General features: G+C 24.4%; 1 protein-coding gene across 5 annotated transcripts in view; it reads left to right on the top strand.

The window, feature by feature from the left end:
- The window catches only part of LOC122710503 (GRAM domain-containing protein 2B-like), a 57,524-nt gene that overhangs the window by 27,977 nt on the left and 8,696 nt on the right, over nucleotides 1-20,851 (top strand). For all 5 annotated transcript variants that reach the window (XM_043928402.1, XM_043928404.1, XM_043928403.1 and 2 more), the window contains one exon: nucleotides 18,714-18,887. In XM_043928402.1, the coding sequence (XP_043784337.1) occupies nucleotides 18,714-18,887 (174 nt within the window). The remainder of the gene's footprint in view (nucleotides 1-18,713; nucleotides 18,888-20,851) is intronic.

Here is a 20,851-nt window from a genome sequence, read left to right on the forward strand (position 1 = left end):
AAACTACATACGACCTTCCGAGATAAATCGTTAATCCTGCTTTAAAAATGGCTGCCGCCCTACATATTAACATTAAATATATAACGTTGAGCTTCAGAAAACAAATTAACCTTGAATACTCTTTAACGCTTTCAGTCATCATTTTTAAATCCCCTTGATATTTTACAATTTTTAATATATGCAATTTTTTTCATCCATCCCTTTATAAATTTCAAAATTATGTAATAATGACGATAATAGAAATAAGTTCAATGTTGCCAATGAGCGAAAAAAAGTAGAAGTTCAGATGTCTGAATTTAAATAAGAGTGAAGTATTTAGAAAAGATATGAGAAACAATTTTAAAATTGTTTGTAATTTTTAAATTAGATACAAATTATTTTTAAAAAAATAATGAAAAAATATTGCAATCTATCATTTAATAAGTGAAATGAATGTCATTCGTTATAGAGATATAGGTTAGATATAGGTTAACATAGTATCAAAGTCCGCTATTTTGAATATAAATGACTTATTTTTCATAAATTATTTTTTAATATTTCTTGTTATAAATATAAATAAGATAATTACAATAGAAAAAACTTGTAAATTATCATTCGATAAAATTCACATATTTCAAACTAATTTAAATTTCATATTGTGCTGTATACTATAATATTTGCATATTACAATAGCATATTATACTGTGCGAAAGATACGGTTTTAACACAAACTTGAAGAAAGATGTTTACTAATCTTCACGAGGATTATCTGTATATATTTTCCTAACATTACTGCAACTAATATTTAATCATACTATTTCTTTTCACAAAATTTACTAAAATCAGAAACTGAATCATCGTCAGAATATTACGCATTTCACTTCTCTTTCGTTGCAAGATGATATTTCATGGTTCTGGTGAAACGCAATAATCCACTCTGTTTCAGAAAGTAACGATATTTGATCTCTTAACCAACCTTGATCTGTAACGATCGATCTGTTTCATTCTATTTTTTTAAAATAAAAAAATTTAAATTATCAGATGTGAAACATGGATGAAAAGATCGTGATGAAGAGACGAAACGCTTTCACCATTGACGAACATCCGTTACGCCTCTAAAATCGAACACATTTACTTTTCATGCTCAAAAAAGAATCCAGTATCTCTTCCGGCCTTTTAAAGGTATTAATCATCAACAAGCGTGATTATCACGTATACCATGGATAGTGCATCGCACGCATAAAATACACTGACAACTTAAACAATCCCTCGGCATCGTGTAAACTAATTCAAATAAACCGTGCTGTGTTTTTCGAACACGTATACAGAATGTTTCATCATGATCAAACAAAAATTTGCATATTGATTCCAAAAATAATTTTAAATAGAAAATGTAAGAAAAATATATCTTTAAATTCTTCAAAGTTGAAAAGATATTTAAAAAAATATCATATTTTGTATTATGAAATTTAATCTAATCTAAATAATTTATTTAAATATTTTTAGATAAATTTAAATTTATTTAAATTTATTTAAATTTTAAAGTACCCAAGGTAAAAATCTTTGAAAATTAGTAACATCACAACAGTGTTTTCATAATTTTGAAATTTTAATAATACAATTGATTGCAAACAATATGTCTTTCATTCATTCTTTGTGAAATGTCCTGTATAACGCGCAATACGTATAATTTTTTCCGTTCATCTTATTGATCTTATTGTTTCTATTATTTAACTTACGTATGATTGTCAAGTGCTAAGAATGAATGATTCACAAATTGTATTCTTTACAACTCTTTACTTTTTTCTTGAATTTTGATTATTTGCAATAATAAAAATACTTGTATATTTTGTTATTCGTTTTGATTGATTTTAAGTTTGTAGATATTATGTAATTTTTCAATATTCCATTTATTTTTCTCCTGTACCATTTATTTCTCACATTTATTATTAGATAGTTTGTATTCAATAGTAAGAAAGAAATTGATGAGTTATAATTTAAATGATCGATATGTTTTAATAATAATTCTTTTGTAACACGGAAATCGAAAATAAATTCTTAATTTTAGGCAAATACAATTGATCTAAAATATTTTCATTGTGAAAATAATGACAATCAACTAACAAACAAGTTAAGATTTTCTTTAAGATAAAAAAATAAAATTATACATTTTATTTCTAAATTTACCATATTACTGATCTATTGTATAAATTAAGAAAAATAAGAATTTTATTATTACATTTGTTACATATTTTTTTATATATCTATATATATAATAATTTTATATACTTATTAAATTATATTTATGAACTAAATTTTTTAATTTCTCTTTCTTTCAAGAGAAAAAGATTTTCAACTAGATTTTAAACTATATGCAAAAATAAAAACGATAGAAAATTATGTGAATATTGTATAAGAATCAAGAGTGAAATGAAAATTTTCTCTTTTTCTTGAAAATACAATAATCATCATTGTTCATTTAAATTCATTAAAGTTCTTTCCAATCTCACACCTTTCCTCAGCATCTCCACAGTACAAGATTAACAATCTTGACTATTTGCTGACCTCCTTACTTAATCAGCTGCAAGGATTTCGTAGTCAATAGGTACATTTCTCTCGATTTCGATTGACCTGTTTATTTCTATCCGTTCTGCTAGATCGGTGTCCACGATTTCGTGATTACTAAATTTTTCTTGTTAGACAAACTAGTGGATTTAAAACACGATTGATCGATAAATAATCCTGTGAAATCTCGTAAAGTAATATATCACTTAAAAATTATATACATGCAAGTATCTATAGGATGATTTATAGATTTTAAATTGATTAAACTGTATGTTATATGATAAAATATTGCGAGTGAATTGTATATTCCTTTTTCTCTTACGTTTCATTTAAAATTATTCTATATATATATATATATATATATATTTTGTAACATTTAATCGAAGAGATCTTAGTTTTTAAGATATTTCCAAAACAATGTGTGAATCATTTTCAATATTTTGTAAAGAATTTGCAACGTTTCATTTAAAATATGATTAATCTTCATTGGCAGATTAGATTTAAAATTTTTGTATAATATTGCAGATTAAAATTGTTTCTGTTAATAAATTCCTCAAATTAATTCATCAAATTAGAATCGTTCAAAAAATTACTATTGAAAAATTGTCAAAATTGAAAGATTTATAATTTTGTTAGAAAACGTAGAAAATTGATGCAATAAAAAAGAATTAAGACAGATAATATATTTGTTCATCTTTGTCATCTTTCACTCATTCAAACAAAACACAAAAACAAACTGAATGAACTAATAAAAAAAAAAGCAATTTAAAAATTTTTTTAATAAAATAACTTGTGTATAACTGGAATCGTGTTATATCTACAGAATCAAATTATTCAAGATGATGTTGTTTAGAAATCAAAAGATATTCTCATTGATAAAGACAGGAAACCATTGTGTTATCTGGTTATCATCATCAATGTTGTGTCATTGTACAGGAAGTAGTCGATGATAACCTTTTTTGTGATATCTGATACTCGTGCGTAAGAGTAAATTACATACTATGGATGAACTTTATACGAATACTTGTTTCCATAGGTGTTGTAACAATTGCTTTTTTAGCGGCCATATTTCCTGTTGCGTTGTCAATTAAAATGAAATCTTATATGGATGTGACGTCAAAGTAGTCACATCTGTTGAATCATTTTCTGTGAGAAAAACAGTCATCTCTAAAATAGATCTTGTATCATTGATTTATTTCATTATTTGAAAATTAGATAAATGAATTCAATTGGCATATGTTGTTCAATTAATCATGCACTAGTTAAAATGAAATTCATAAATTAACTTCTTAAATTCATAATTTAACTTCTCCATGTCATCCATAAAAGTTTTACAATAGCCTTCATAAATAAAGGCATCTCATTGGCTTTATTTATGAGTAAAACTTTCCAAAGAACTTTCCCATCTTTCTGTTCAGATCGTTCAGTAGATAGAATATCGTTTCTGTGCCTATATTCATAAAAGATTTGAGGATTCAATAGATATTATTATGCTTTCAACTCTTGCGAATAATTAGGAAGATTCAATTTTTGGTATTTAATTTCAAGTGAAAGTAAATATAGGATTGCATGTTAAAAGCAAGTCATAAAAATCCATTGATTCTTCTTGTGAAAAAATGAAGTTCAAATAAATAAAATTCACATAAATGGAATAAAATATGTAGTTTATGAGTAACAAATTCAAGCTTTGAATAACGTTTTTCAAACGTCTTGTTTGCGAGTATAAAACTTGTAATAATACATATCTTGCAAACAATAATTTCATAAATTAAGCCAAATTCGCATTCTTTTGATACAATGCTATATTTGTTATTATTTTGAATCTCTTGGATATATATTGATATTAGTCTCCTTATATTCAAAAAAGCGAAGCTTATATCTTTAATGTATCTTAGCTGGATGATACGATGAAAACTCGACGATCTAGTTTATTCTATTCATCATATTTCCTTGATATTGTACAATTGAAATGGATCTGCATTGACGTTTCGAAAATAGCCTGAACTTTCTAGGATTAATACCAACAATTAATAATAATGATCAATGTGATATTAGAAGAATTAGCAACATGAGCTTGGTAATTCATGTCTATCATTGCAAAGTGACTATTTTATATTTTTATCGCTATTCCTTCTTATAAAAATTCAAAGCTTATCAAAGTTCACTAATTTTTAACATCTATCGCCAATTTTAATGGACTGTACCAATGGGTTCAACAAATTTCCGACCAATCCATGTTGATCGTGTCAATAAACTTTTCTCGTGAATCGACAAGATGTAAATAACGTTTAAAAGCTATAAGAGCGGCGGTGTACAGACATAGAAGTCGAGAGGGAACGGTTTGTTTAGATGATCATCGGGATCAAGAGCGGGTATGCAAGGCGTTAAATCTTTTAATCCGGCAGGATGTGTTAACTGACTGGCACACGATAGGCAGACGTGTTCGTGGCGTTGAACGAAGGGATCATTGACCAAGCTGATGAACGTTTTGCACGTTACATATAACAGATATCGATAATTTGTTAGCACGATCTATGCATGCGATAATCTCTATGCACGTGTATACACGCGTATCGACAAATACTTTTTAATGTTGCAATTATGGATTTGATATCGGATCGAAAAATGACTCATTTAATCGGTCGTTTATCGTATATTTTGTTTTTGCATATTTACATTCTTCAATAATGTTATTTTGAACAAAAGACAAAAAAAAAAAAAAATAGAGCGTTAGATTCTATAATTATAATGAACAAAGAAAAACTTTTTATGAAATTATATATCCATTGTTGCGATATTATACAATAATAATCTCATTTTTGCGTATAAATTATATTTTTATGCGTTTATATTTAAGTTACACAATAAAATAAGAAAAATTATAAAAGTGCGAAATATATTTGAGGAATAACTATTGATAGTGAAAAGAAAATTATATTTGTTTGGGTGATTTTATTTATGAAAATTTATTTATTTAAAATGTAATATAATTTGAAATTTTTATTTATTAGTAGGAATTAAATTAGAAATATGTATTTAAAGAGACGTTGGAAATCAACGAGAGACATCTAGTGGCGGTTCTTTGAACTAGATTTATTAATTCTTATTTTAAAAATTTTATATTTTTTGAAATTTATAGAAATACATCTTATGATTGAAATGCATATTTTTCAATCAGAAGTCAAATTGATAATCCAAGAGGATTTAAATATTAATCAAATTGATTAATTTTTATTGTTATTCTTTTAGTGAAAAACAAAGAGCGAGGAAAATAGGAGGCTTTGTAAACTAATGAATAATGTATGAATAATATATATATCCTTATATCGATTAACCATTTATTTATTTAAACAAGTTTTTTTCTATACTGTTACAATATTTTTTTTATTTGCAAATATCGCAGATTTATTTACGATTCATTTTCATTTGGAAATTGTGTTAATTGAAAGTTTTTAACAATTTTTGTTTAAGTATTTGTCTGAAAATATTTGCATATATTTTTTATATAAAATTTATATAAAGTTTCAATTAGAAAATTATATACATTCAATATTTTTAATAGAATTTATGAAAATGTAATTTTATCTTTATTTTGTTCCATATAATTGAAATTTCTTTAAATTATATAACTGATAAATTTCGATTCATTGGATTGCAATTACTCGTAATTAATAAGAATTTTAATCAACAAAAGTGCAAAATTAACAATAATAAATAAAAGTAAATAAAGAAAATAACCTTCTATCATGTGATGAGAAGCGTATATTCTATACAATATACAATACAATGCATAATTCATGAATTTATGACCTCGGCTGTCTATTGAATCTCGATTAACCCGGTTAATCAAGATACTTACTAGATAAGAATATAGACAATTTCAATACTTTCCCGATCAATAATTTTAATTCTTCCGAATAATTTAATTCTATATTTAAAAATCTAAATACATAAAAATGAATATTATTAATAATTAAATATAAAATTAAAATTTAATCATATATATAGTCGATTATAAACTCGATTATAATTTTCAATAATTTAATAATCAATTTTTAATTAGTAATTTAATATTTCAATATGGAACTTCGGATCAATAAGTATAGATATATGTAAGTAGGTAAACACCATTAAGAAAATTGTGTTCTTATAGTCATCATAAAATATATATCAATTTACGTGAGTAATTTTGCCTGAATAAACTTGATGGTATATAATCAATCGATATAGTTAATTGATTAAAATCATTAATTAAATATTGTATGATGTATTGAATAAAATATAAAGTACATATTAATTTTAAGGGTTACAATTATTAGAAAATTCTTGAAAAAAAGAACTAAATAATAATGATAAGAAGTATTTGTTGAAAATTCAGCTTGAAATATCGAACGATTCATAGAGGTCGAATACATGCACGTGTTTGATTTATGTACAGTAAGTGCAAAAAATATTTTCACATTCATCTTTTTCATCAAATTTTTTTCCTTTAATTATTACATTGTGTACTTCGTTTTCAAAAATATTAAATAATTAATAAATTCGCTTTATAAACTTGCTTTTTTATACAACAGAGGAGAGTATGACATTTCATTTGAAAAATTTTTATTTAAAATTTCAGTCTTTTTTGAAAATTTTATATATTTTATATATTGGAAAGAGGAAAAGAAAAAAAATTAATCCTTTTTTTAATGATCTTAAAAATCAATATCCTCATTTTAAAAAAATGATTGTAAATTTAAAAAAATTCTTATATTACAGATTTTATGCAATTTTTTTAGATGCGATATATAAAAATTATAATAATATATAAAATAAGAAATAATAATTTTATTTAAAAATAAGTAATATAAAAATTTTGTTTTTTAAATTTATTCGGTAAAAGTACGTTTTGAAATCAAAAAAGTTTTAGCTTCGAGAACTTATGAAAACTTATCGTATTGTTTATCAGAGAATATTTATCAGTATACGTTTAGTAAGTACTGAATGGATCATCGATTAAAGTAGTCTGATATAATTTCAGTTTGATGAATCATATTATGCATATTAACATAGGCGATTGTGCTATTATTGAAGTTTTGATAAATTTCAAGATGTCAAAGAAATAGAAATTGTGATTTATTTAAATTAAAAATGTATTTATTATAATTTATAAACTTAATCATTTTATTATTTATAGATAGAATGTTATATATCATTCATAGAATGGAAATTTTCTTAAAAAGACAATTCATAATTCCCTCTAATATCAGTAATATTTTTTTAATTTTTTTGTAAATCAAGAACATTTTTTAATTTCTTATTAAAGATTATTTTATGAATTTAAAAAAATTGCAAAGTATAAACATTTGATATTTTATAATTTTAAAAAAATTAAAATCTTTTTTAAAATTTATTAATAGAGAATGAAAAATATTAAATAAATATATATTGTATCATATCATAAAAAATTTTATATCACAAGTATTTCAGGTAAAACGTCTAGGATTAAGATATAGATAGTTATGTGGTAAACAACTAGTTTAAAATTAAATATTACGTTGTTAGTTAAAAATAAATGTTGTTAACAAGAGAAACATTATTAGCGTTAGTTAATTCTTAATAATCTCAATTATGCGAGAATATATTAGATATTAAAATAATTTTATTTAAAATCATACAATTATAAAATGTATTAATGAATATTAACGATATGGAAAAACATTTTCTAAAAAAATAATTTTTCTAAAGATAAGAGAATCTGTTATTGCTGTATAAATAAATGTATACGTTGTTTATTATATTTTAATCCTAAAAACATGCTAAATTAATGATAAAAATTTTTATAATATTATAATTTATATTAATATTAAAAATAAAGTTTAAGAAATACTACATTAAAAATCCAGATATTTCGAAAATTAATAAAGTTTTCAATTCAAAATTTGCATCTTTATAGTCATTAAAAAACGAAAGTTGTCAACTTTACTATTCGATTAGATATTTTATGAATAATATATTTAACATTCTTGATATAAGTTTTAACAGGACGAAATAATCAAAAAAAAAGATACATTTATATTAAAAAATTATAATTAACTGGGATGTATCATCTGAATAAAATCAAGATTAAAATTCATTATTGTTTTTTGAATGATAAAACAGATTTACCACTGAGTAATTTCATTAAAAACGATAATCAAGATTAAAAATATTTTCGAAATTTCAACATAATAATTTATTATTCATTCCAAGAAAAAACATTAATATTACAAAACTTGCGAAACAAAGAAATTTTCCGAAAATCGTTCTCAAAAAATAATAGGTAAAAGGAAAAAAATCAGTTCCAGGGGATCGCAGATAAGCAGCTAGAGATAACGTGTGTGCATAATCGAGTCGTTCGACAGTTTTCTTCAGGATGATCGACGAATCGATGTCGAATAAATTTTCGCTTCCCCCCCTCACGACGCTCGCGATTGATTCCTTGACCTCTGAATGCAAATGAGAAGCGAGCAGAAGAGGTGCTATACGCACACGCACGTCTACATGTGAAAAATCATCGGGGATTTTTATTCGTTCAACAGAAACGTCGTCAGCCGTGTAAAAACGACGAGTCGGCGAATAAATACAACTCGTAAGTCAGTTTTCACGATAAAGTTTCCTTTGTTTCGTGGTCCAACGACGTTGTTTTCTTATTATATTATATCTCGCGTATGGTATGCAGCAATGTTCATGCATCAACGTAGAAACATGCTAATTTCTCGTTCAAAGATAAGCCGAAATGTATTTTTTTCGTGCTGAGCTTCTGTTTCCGGATCGATTATTCGAAATTTATCTTTTTTATATGTAAATATTATTGTATTATATTTTAACCCTTTATAATATTCTATTTTTTTTTTATTATTGACGTGTAAATAGTATCCTTAGGCTCATTTTGTATGTGTATGTTTCAATAGGTTTTAAACAAAAAAAAATTTTTAAAAATTAGTATTTCATAAATCGATCTATATGTTATTCAATCTTACAAAAAGAACATTTTCTATGGAAATTTATAATCTTGGTATTGTTTTAAATATTTATCTCGTAATTATGAAGGGAAAAATTTTAATATCGAATTAATTCTTTTCAACTTTGAATTTTTTACCTATAATGTGATAGTGATATGACGAATTTAACAATCTTTCACATAATATTATTCCACGTAATAAAATGTTACAAATTAATTTTTCCTCGTATATAATTAATCGTCTCAATAGAGATATTTTAGCACAATTTATCGTAAAAATTTCGATATTTCACTTTTGCACGAAAAATCAGCTCTTCTACCATCGATAAAAACAGTCCCACTCGGTATATCCAAGATCCACGACCCTTTGCACGTGTTTGAAAAGTCAGTTAATTACGACTGATGAAAGACCTCACCAACCCCCTTCATATATACGCTTGTTTAACTCCATCAGGAAACGCATAAGGTATCGTGGCTCAGTCTGCGAATCTTCCATTGAACAGGGATGAATGCAAATGGTGCACGTCTCCTGTCACCAGTGTACACCCAGACGAACCTGTTTCCTCGCACGTGGTCGAGAATAATTAATTAGAGGAGAATTTCGTGTCCCCGAGGATCGTTTACGAGACGTGTTTTTCTGTATCATACAAAGAATTTGAATCTTTTTAAATGTATTGGTTGACAATATTATTGGCAAACAATTATTGAATTTTATGTTAACTGAAATTTTCAATTAATTTCATATAATTTCATTGATTTGATTACATAATTTTACAAAAAAAAAAATAATTATAAAATTCAATTCTGTATTATTAAAACTGATTTTTCATATTGTTTTTTTATTTTTATTTTTTTGAATTAAATGTAATGTATTATCCTCTTGAATATTTTAATAATATTAATAGATTATGGTTAATGCATAAAGTAACATCTACATCGAACAATTTTTACTTGACCAAATCGATTCGATCAGGTCATTTAAAATCATGTAATCTAAATTTTAAATCGCGTAAAATATTCGACTCGAAGTCGATTAAATCGGCCATTTGATCAAAAGTCATCGAAGGTTTGATTTTTAAAATTTCTGAGATCGAGACTTTACTGTATATTTTTATAACAAATAAAAATCAATGAGGACGTAATACCGTAGTAAATCAAAAATATAAAAAAAAATATGAAAGATACGAATACGAAAAGATCTTTTAGTCTTCGAACAAGTTAGAGTAACGAATCGAAAAAAAGTACGAATATAGAGATTTCTTTTTTTTTTCTTTTTTCGAGAATTTTTTTATAATGAATCGAGTTCATCGCTTAAATTTAAAGGAAGGTCGTCGAATCCAGATCGATTTGCCTATCATTCGTAGGCATCACTCTTTGAATTAAGGTAAAACACGATGTCGCAACATAGAGCACGATCCCGAACGATTCGAGAATAACAACGATCGAGTGAGTGCTTTTTTCAGATGATGTTGGTACAAGGCGACAACACGTTGTTTGAATAAAACACGACGAATCGCATATCAGACGTGCGCTCATTATCGAGGCCTGCGAGAAAATATGCACGTGCACATGCAAATGCATATACGGATATAGATGATTGTATTTTATATAACGTCTTGATATGTTTGTTTGTTTGGAAAATTCGTAGAAAATTTTCGAACAGCAATTCAAATTTGAAAGGAATTCGTATTTTTTTTGCAATTATTGTATTATTTACGCTATATATGATCTAGGATTCGAAATTTTATTTCTTTTGATGTTTTTTAATTGTAATTTATGATATTTTCTTTTGTGTTATAATTTGATTTGATAGAAATATATAAACGTAGACGTGTAATTAGTGAAAGTGAATTAGAATATTCATTCAAATTTATCTCTTTTTGAAAATATATGATGAATTGATATTTAAATAATTATTTATTTCATTATACATTATACATTATACATTAAATATTATCATAATTTTACTTTAGATATTTTATATATTTTTGTATCTTGATAAATATATTAATTAAAATTTATTATTATTTATTCTTATCATGTGATAAGAAACTGTACAATTTTTGGTTTGAAAAGCTTTATGATAATTTCTTTTTCAATTTTAATTTTTTTCATATCTTTTGTTTTTCATATCTATTGATGTTCATATTATTTAAAGCAAATTTACATAGAAATATTATTATCTATGAAAATATAAACTTATACATATATTTGAATTATAAATAGTTTTTAAAAATAGCTATAAATTATGATAGAAATAATGTGCATTTTAGTTTTCGTAAATTGTTTTCATGGTTTAATAACTATATTAATATTGTATTTACAAATGCATATTAAATATAGCACTATAATTCATAAATGTAATATAATATATTTCATTTCTGTAATGTTATATAAATTTCAAGTTCAAAAATCATAAATCATTTTATTCTTTTTAAATAACTTGATTATGTGACATAGTTCAAATAAATTTAACGCGTTTTTAAATAAAATATATTAAATACTTTATACTTTTTTATTGTATAAAATTTAGTTTTTTTTAGTTTTGAAACAAATATCTTAAGATCGTATCTTTTTGACCGTATAAATATAATTAAGTACATATATTCTTTATAAAAAAAAATTTATTTTTCCTTTTTATAAATCTTTGAATATTTTATTATATTAAAATATAATACTATATATGCTATTTATCTATCTTTTATTTATTATCTTTTTTTTAGAGTACAATTGAAATTATATTTTCTTATTGTAACCTCATATCTTACATCTTATATTTCAATCATAATTTGAACCAAAATTTTATTCAATTACAAATTATATTATTCTTAATAAAAATAACTTTTTGTTTTAAAGTAGTACTCAAAAATTTGAGAAATTACTCAAAAATACGATAATGTGCATTAACTTGACCAGATATTCGAAATCAATTAATATAAAGATAGATATTCAATGAAAATCAATGAATTCACATACACCAAGTAATTAACGAAATTAACTAAACATGATCGATGGACTCAGATATAATTATATTCAAAAGAAATACATTTTTATATAAATTATCAAATTTTTTTAAATACTTTTGTTATCACAATATTATAATATATTACAAAGTAAAATAATGTAAAAGATTGTTTCGTTTCAACGAAATGAAAAAAAGAATTTATTTAAATAAATTACATATATAATAAATATTTTGGATAAGCTCCAAATATAAAAGTTATACAAATAAGATAATGATCGAATAAGCGTTTATTTATTCATAGAAAATTGTTGAAGATTGAAAACGATTAATCTTATGATGAATCATTGGAGATAGGAAAAGTTGATGCACACGCGATATGACGATGTTTTCGTTTCCACGGATATTTCTTAGTGGGCGTTGAAACACATACGCGAATAGCTATCGTGCAACAGAATAATCTATCTGTGAATAATAAACCAGCAAAAACATGCAAAAATGGGCAAATACGAAGGAGATGGATATAATTATATTTACATAATTGCATATGTATACCATCAGTTTGCATCTGATTGCCTTTGAAAGTTGAATTTCGAAACCGAGATCTCCCAATCTATATCTTCTTTTCTTCCCTTCTTCCTCTATTTAAATTTCGTCTTTCGTCCGTAATTAAACGATTCTATTTTAAGAGTGGCGCGTACACGTGGCACCCTTTCACGAAGGAACGTCGGCCATGCGGATTATTTTGATATTTGCTACTGTGTTAACCATATATATTTTTTTTGGCCAATATTTTTTTGATAATATTTTTGATTTGCTTTCAAGTCAAGTGTCATAAAGTATAAGAAAAATTTGTACGCTTTATATTTGACTTGATTTGATTTTCGTGATCATGTTTCGTTTTTATGATTTCATTTTAATGGAAAATATATCGATCCAGATATATTATCGTTAACTGACAGAATAATTTATCGAATAAGTTTGTTAAACTTAAATTTTTATGCAATAGCGTGAAGTAGAAAAATTTAGAATTATTTATCAATATCTCTATTTTGTTATCCAACATAATATTTTTTATTAATTAATTAATTAATTAAAAGATTCTTTTAAAAGTAGTCGAAATAAGAATCAAAATTTTCAAAAGTGAAATTTTCCTTAAAACATTTTTCTTAAGACATTTATATCCAATAATTAATTGAATAATTGCTTTATATATCTTATCGCTTAAGGAAACATTTTTTTGAATTTATAATTTATTATTGTAGCCGTTCACGATAAATGTATTTCTATTATTCACTAACAACTTGCTTATTGTAAAAAAAAGAAAATAATTGTTCATTGTACTATATTGTTAGTTTATTATTTGTTGTTTAGCGTCCTTCGAAAAGAATTTACAATGATGTACACCTGCCATGTTTCAATAATGCATACTGAATATTTTACAATAGCGAAAGATTATTTTATTAACATTGTAAAGACACATCAAGAATATAATAGTTCTGGAAAAATCTATATATGACTTTCATTTGATGTATCATTATAGTTGAATCGCTATTCATTAGAAATATGTATATATTATTATCAATTAAATGCTACAAATCTATTTATTTCACGATGTTTATCCATTATAATGATTGACTGATTGTAAATTAGAATAAAATATAAATTTCTTCGATGAATTGAACAAAAATCTTTTATTCATATACTTTTATTTATTTCCATTATACTTCTACTTCGTTAAGAATTTCAATATTGAAAATAAAATTTGCTTAAGTTCGAAAACTTTTTTTATTAAAAGAAATAAAATTATATTTTAATATATTACAAATTTTGAAATATTTTCTATTTTCATTTTAAATCTGATTATTTTATTAAAAATTGCAAATGACATTCAATCAAATACGATTATTTTATGTCAAAATGTATGATAAGTTAAAATTTTATATTCGTAGAACATAATTTCCTTTTAAAAATAGATAAAAATCTAATTTATATCTACAATCATAACATATAAAATTCGACAAAGATTTAGCGAATTACACTACTAATTAAATTCTTAAAATATATTCTCCATTTGCAGTAAAAAAATATAAATAACTAAATCGCTTTAAATATTCATTCATCTTCCGAAAGTCGATTTCAAATTACTTTCAACTTTCTTTCAGATAATCGAATGTTTCGTCTTTATTGAATTTTATCGCCTGTCCGGAATATATTCTACTTCATTTCGAAATGGCCTGTATTTATGTCAAATCGAGTACAATGCAGATAAATGCGGTATTGTTCTTAAATGTCTTTTCTTTATCTCTCTTTTTAAGCAAACGTGAGGTTTGCAAAAAGACATGGTGCACAATTCATGCTCTCTTCAAATGTGGTTTTACCTCTTATTGATGCGCAGCACGATCGACCTTTTGGGTTCGTGCCAAGCAATCTGATTCAAAGCTTCGGCTACATATTTCCTGCAAAACGGCCAAATGGCTAATAAAAAAATGCTTTTCCGTTTCCTCAATGAGATAGCTAAATCACTGCGGAAAAATTTTCCTTGGAACAAAGTTGGGATAAAAGTTAGGTTATGTTTTGATTATGCTATACTTTTAATTTTTTGCACTTATTAATGAATTGCAAATTATTCTACAAAAAAAAAAAACTATCATTTAATATAAAAATTTGTAAAATATCAAATCACTATGTGATCATTGAGGATTTAAGATATTTGATATTTAAAATTTAAAATTTGTAATCATTTATAATTTATTGCAAGTAGTGAAATTAGAAATATTGAATGCTTTGTGAATATACAAATATTTTAAAAAGTTTTATAATAGTTGTAGTATAAGATATACTACAACTATAATAATATAAGATAATAGTATAAGATGTTGATTAATATAATTGATAATAAAAGAGATATGTATATTTTTTAGATTTAAGTATAGTTGCATAGTCATAGCTTGGAACTATAAATAAAATATTAAGTAAATCAGATTTATACAAATTTATGTGTTAATATATTTATTAAAGAATGTAGATTATAAAATGGCTAAGTTTAATATTTTGGACTTTTATTTTAAATATAAAAATATATAAAATATGAAAGTAAAAATGAAATGTAAAAATATCCGTTTTTTAAATTCCTGTTAGTTTATTTACCAAAAAAAAAAAATAAATAAATATAGCTTTTCCAAGTTACAACAAATTAATTTATATTTACTAAAGATTATTTATTTAAGGTTTTATTTTAAAAAAATATCTGTATTTCTCTTCTATGTATAAATTTATAAAAATTTATTGAAAATACGAATATAACAAATTTCTTTGGATATATTTTCTAGAAATTTCGATTACAGTGAATAGTAAAATGGAAAAGAAAAAAAAAAAAGATATAGTAATTCGATCCAACAACTTCCACTATAATTACCCAACATTTAACAGCTGTTCAGTTGCAGAACTTTCCATCAAACCCCTCCACTTCCGGTTTCATTGTTCTTTCTTTCCTTCTATGCCACGAAATCAATCAACACGTACGTTGTGATATATCCACCAGGAGGATATAGATCATTGTTGTCATGTGTTACATACTATGTTTTAGGATATAGTGCAATCATTAATTATTAAAAAGGTCGAAAGGTCATAATAATGGGGGTTACATCGTGGCTCTTTTTCAATTCTATTGTCAGTCTGATTTCCCGGCTGGCCCGTGGTTGACTCTTCGCGTTGCTCTTTAGAATATTCTTCTTCGACCTCAGCTGCCTTTATTTTATTCTATAATTCATCAAATTTTTACTAATTAATTATTATTTTCTGATATTTAAATCCATATAGGATTAATCGACGAAAGTCGTTAAAAAATTGCAAAAATAAGATAAATAATTGTAAAATTAGTAAAATTATTTAGTTTCTTGTGGAAGATATGAGCATCTTATTCATTGCTCGATTAGCTTTTAGCTCGTTAAGAGCAAATTTACGAAACTCAATCCGAGTAGTTTTTAAGAAACATCGGTTCCAACGTGGTTTCTACTAAAAATTACATCATTTATATTATAAAAAATTCTTTTACATGTATTATTAATCGTTTATTATTGTCGCGGGACGACAATATTTTCCTGTTAGCTGATTTCGAAGGACGTATTAATTCAAAATTCTTTTTCTTTTTTTTTTAAATTTATACTTTGAAGATTTTTGGATTTTTGGATAAATTATTTGGATATTTGGATATGATTAATTGTTTTTGGAATTTTTTCTTAAATTTTTTCTTCAACTTGGAAATCGTTTAAAATCATTTTTTAATCATTTTTTAATTAATCGTCGAAAATTCTTTTCGAAGTTTGGTATAAATTTTCTTTAAGAATTTCTTTTTATTTATAAAATTCAATCTTTTTTGTCCCATCAGTAAAGTTTTAAATTGGTATTAAAGTCTCGTAGAAATTTATTCTTTTTTCGCAAGGCAAAGTAAAGAGGAGCAACGAAGATCTAATTTTAATTTTTAATTAAAATATCACGTAATTATTTAATAATCACCGTGTCACTTCTTTTTGTCACACACAATTTATCGAAGAAAATTCAACGTGGCTGTCGCACTTGCTTTTCAATCTTCTCTTTATTGGTTCGTATCGGTGTTGTCTAAAAGGAAGAAAATTACGGCACGTTAAGCTATTTTTTGTCAAATTTATTTGTTATACATATATATATATATCCAGGAATCTGAGTTCATTACGATTTTTGAAATACGAAAAAATCGATATCGATACTGGATTCTTGTCAGATTGAAGAATTCGTTTTCAGAAGTAACTGTGTTTATAAAACTGAATATTAGAAAAAGAAGAATTGAACGATGGAATTCGAAACGCGTGCTTTGATCGATTTTTGCTTCTCTTCTGGCCCAGTCACCAGGGTTAGGTACGTTTATAGAAATTTTCGAATATAATATTATTATTATTCTTCATGTAACATTTCTTTCTTATTGTTTTTTCTTTTCTATTGATGTTTTAATACATTACTTATCGTCAATATGTATAATAATTTTCATATAAAATTTATTGTACGATTTTATATTCGTGTTTTGCATGGATCAATGTGTTTTTTTTTTAAATTTTTCATATTCATTAATATGAATTCTGTGTTTAAATTAATATGTAAATTTAAGTTTTATCTACAATCTAATTCATTATTTTTTTAAATTCAGTTTAAAGTATGATTTATGTAATATACGATACGTTAATTGTATTTACATATACAACTTTCCTTCATATTTTTTATTTAAATATTTCTCATTAATAATCAAATATCTTGATATATTAAAAATTAATTTGTAGTTTGGACTTTTTTTTAGAGATTAGAATCGAGTGAAATATATTATTCAAATGAAAAATTGTACTTTAATATAATATTATGGTGATGAGTACATTTTAAAAAAACAGAATGTTTTTAACATAATTATTATTTTACATATTAATGTATTGAATATCTTTTCTTTTTAATGTCGCGATTCAGATTTTTAAAATGAATACAGAATAAACTGATAAGAAATTTTTTATTATAAATTTTTATCCTATATAATTATTTTGGAGTCACAATATGGAAAAAGAAATAACACTATCTTTGTTTACGGTAGATTAATTTATTATGAAATCACTGCAAAAATTTGCAATGACCGATGAACTCTTAACTATTTGTACTTCAATTATTCACTGACAAACTAAATACGATAGGCAATATGATAATAAGAAACTGGTGACCAACGACCGTTTATCGGCAATAATTATTTTTAAATGTTAAATTTAGAAATGAATTTAGAATTTCAAATATATTTACAATTTAAAAAAAATTAGTTAAACATTACTAAAACCATTATTTTATAAATAAAACAAAATTTATTTGATATGAAATAATTTAAAAAAAAAAAAAACATGAACTTACGTCACCACGTTTGAAAAAAGATATCCAATTATTGTAATTTGGACAAATAGTCTTAAAAAAAATAATAGAAAAAACTTATTCTTTTATTTTTTTAAATATAATATAATTAATTGAAATATAAATATTCAAATAAATTTAAAAAATAAAAAAAAGAGCGGAGAGAGAGGAGTAATAAAAAAAAATTAATACTTAATTACAATTAATATCTGTATCGTCGATTTATCTTTCTCGCATAATTCCAACAAGATCGCTCGTAAAAATATTTCAGTGAACGAGGCATTGATTGGTTTATCTGTATTTTTCCAGGTCTGCGGGGTCCATAGGAGCACGATCCGCACCCAGCACGCCTGTTCAAGTATCTCCTGGTGCGCAACAAGCGGGCCAACAGTCGATTAGTGGCTCTCAGCTTACTGTAACCTCTGCCAATAATTCTCAGCCTCCAAGAAGCCCGAGCCACGCGACCTTGAGATGTAACGACAGGTGAGTCTACGATCTTTCTGCAATCAGCTTCTCGTTTTCACTTTCCACGTGTAAACAGGTCTTATTACAATTTATAACAGCATCTGTCTCAGCATCAGAAAATATTTTATTTTTGATGTTCACGTATAATTTTGCAGCAAATTGGAAATTTCAAATTTGGCTGTAAATTAGATTAATTGTCTTATGATCGATTTAATTAGATTTTTAATAAATTGTAGATTGTTATTGATAATGGATCAAAATATTATGCACTTACAGAATTAAGTATTTAAATAATGTATGCAGAAAATGGAATAATTGATTAATATTTGTGTGGTCATTTATAAATTTTTTTTTTTTTTTGATATTTTAGAAATTAATTTTTTATTATTCATTTTTTCTTCTAATTTTTCATGAGATTAAAATTTCACATTCTTTATACACTATTAATCATCTGTTAGAGTATGAATTTTAGATTAGTAAATAAAATTGATATACATCCCTAATAAATATACAATCCACGTGCATATAGGATGAGTCATATAAAATATGATAATTTGTTTTCTCTGAAGCTATTCACGTGCTTTTATATTTAAATTGAATGGTTCATAGAGGCTAATCATATAGAGTGTAACAAATCTTTGGTAAAATTCTCTTTGAAGTTTAACAAGTTGCTTTCATTTTTTTTTAAACAGAATAATATATTTTAAATATAATAAATTATCATTCATCAAATCTAGTCTTAATTTCACTTTAATTTCATTATATTAAGTTAAGTTAAGTTTCTTCAATTAATATTTATTAAAAATTTATAATGAAGCCATAGAACTATAAAATGTTTTAGTATATACATTGAAAATTTTCAATAAAAAAAAATAATTTTATATTATAAGCATGTTTGTACCAATTAGTTATGAAAAAAAATATATAACACATATTGCATTAAATATATTTCATGAATTATTTTCATTTTTATTACTTGATTCTTTATGTGATAAATTGTGTGAGAATGAATGAATTAAGAGAAAAGAAATTGACAACTTAGTTACTTTAATTAGGATTGAAATTAATGAGGATTCGATTTTTCATTCATTGAACAAATCACTCATTAAATATTTCCATTCATTTAATTCTTGCTTTTTCTAAAACTTTTAAAATTGCTTACAATTTTTTTTAGCTTAATATTTTTAGAACATGAATTATAATATATGTCTTGTTGCATAAAATGATAAATGAATAAATATATTTAAAATATATTTGTTTCTAAAAGTTATCAAGCACATTAATTAATCTTCTTTCCACAATAAAAATCTTTCCGTATTAAAAATTGAAACAATGAATTATCAATGATGAATTAACATTTACATATTATGATATGATAGCAGTTTTAATGAAGTTTATTGTGGTGTATAAAGTTCGATGATCTTTGTATCATAATGAAATATGTATGACTGAAAATATTCCAAGAAAATTTATATGGAAATTCGTTGTATTTTCAGATAATTAGATATTTATTATTTTTTAATAATTACAATATATTTATTATTCTTTATAAATTTTCTAAAATAACTATATTATTTAGACTTTTATTTAGATTATTTAAAACTAAAATGAACTAATATAATAGTTTTTTATCGTTTTACTCATCGTCGATGATTTTCTATCGAAATGAAATTTTCACTATAACATAACTAATCGTTACAGATTTAATATTTCAGGAAATTATTAGTTGTGCGAGATAACATATCACGAGATATCGAAACACCTGTTCATATAGAACGGTGAAAAGCAAATTACGTTGTTTCTGCGACATCTGCCTGATAAAGATTTTAAATAAATAACATCGATTTTTTGATCATTTATAATATAACTTCAAAGAAAATATTTATTCCACAATTTGAATAGGAATCGTTGTTACCATAAATCTTTTCCCTCCAGTCTAATATCTGTCTTCAAGTAAAATTTACCTCAAAAAGAATTATGAA

This window comes from Apis laboriosa, unplaced genomic scaffold, assembly GCF_014066325.1.
Source record: "Apis laboriosa isolate Shangri-la unplaced genomic scaffold, ASM1406632v1 scaffold149_cov153, whole genome shotgun sequence".
NCBI classification, from domain to species: domain Eukaryota; kingdom Metazoa; phylum Arthropoda; class Insecta; order Hymenoptera; family Apidae; genus Apis; species Apis laboriosa.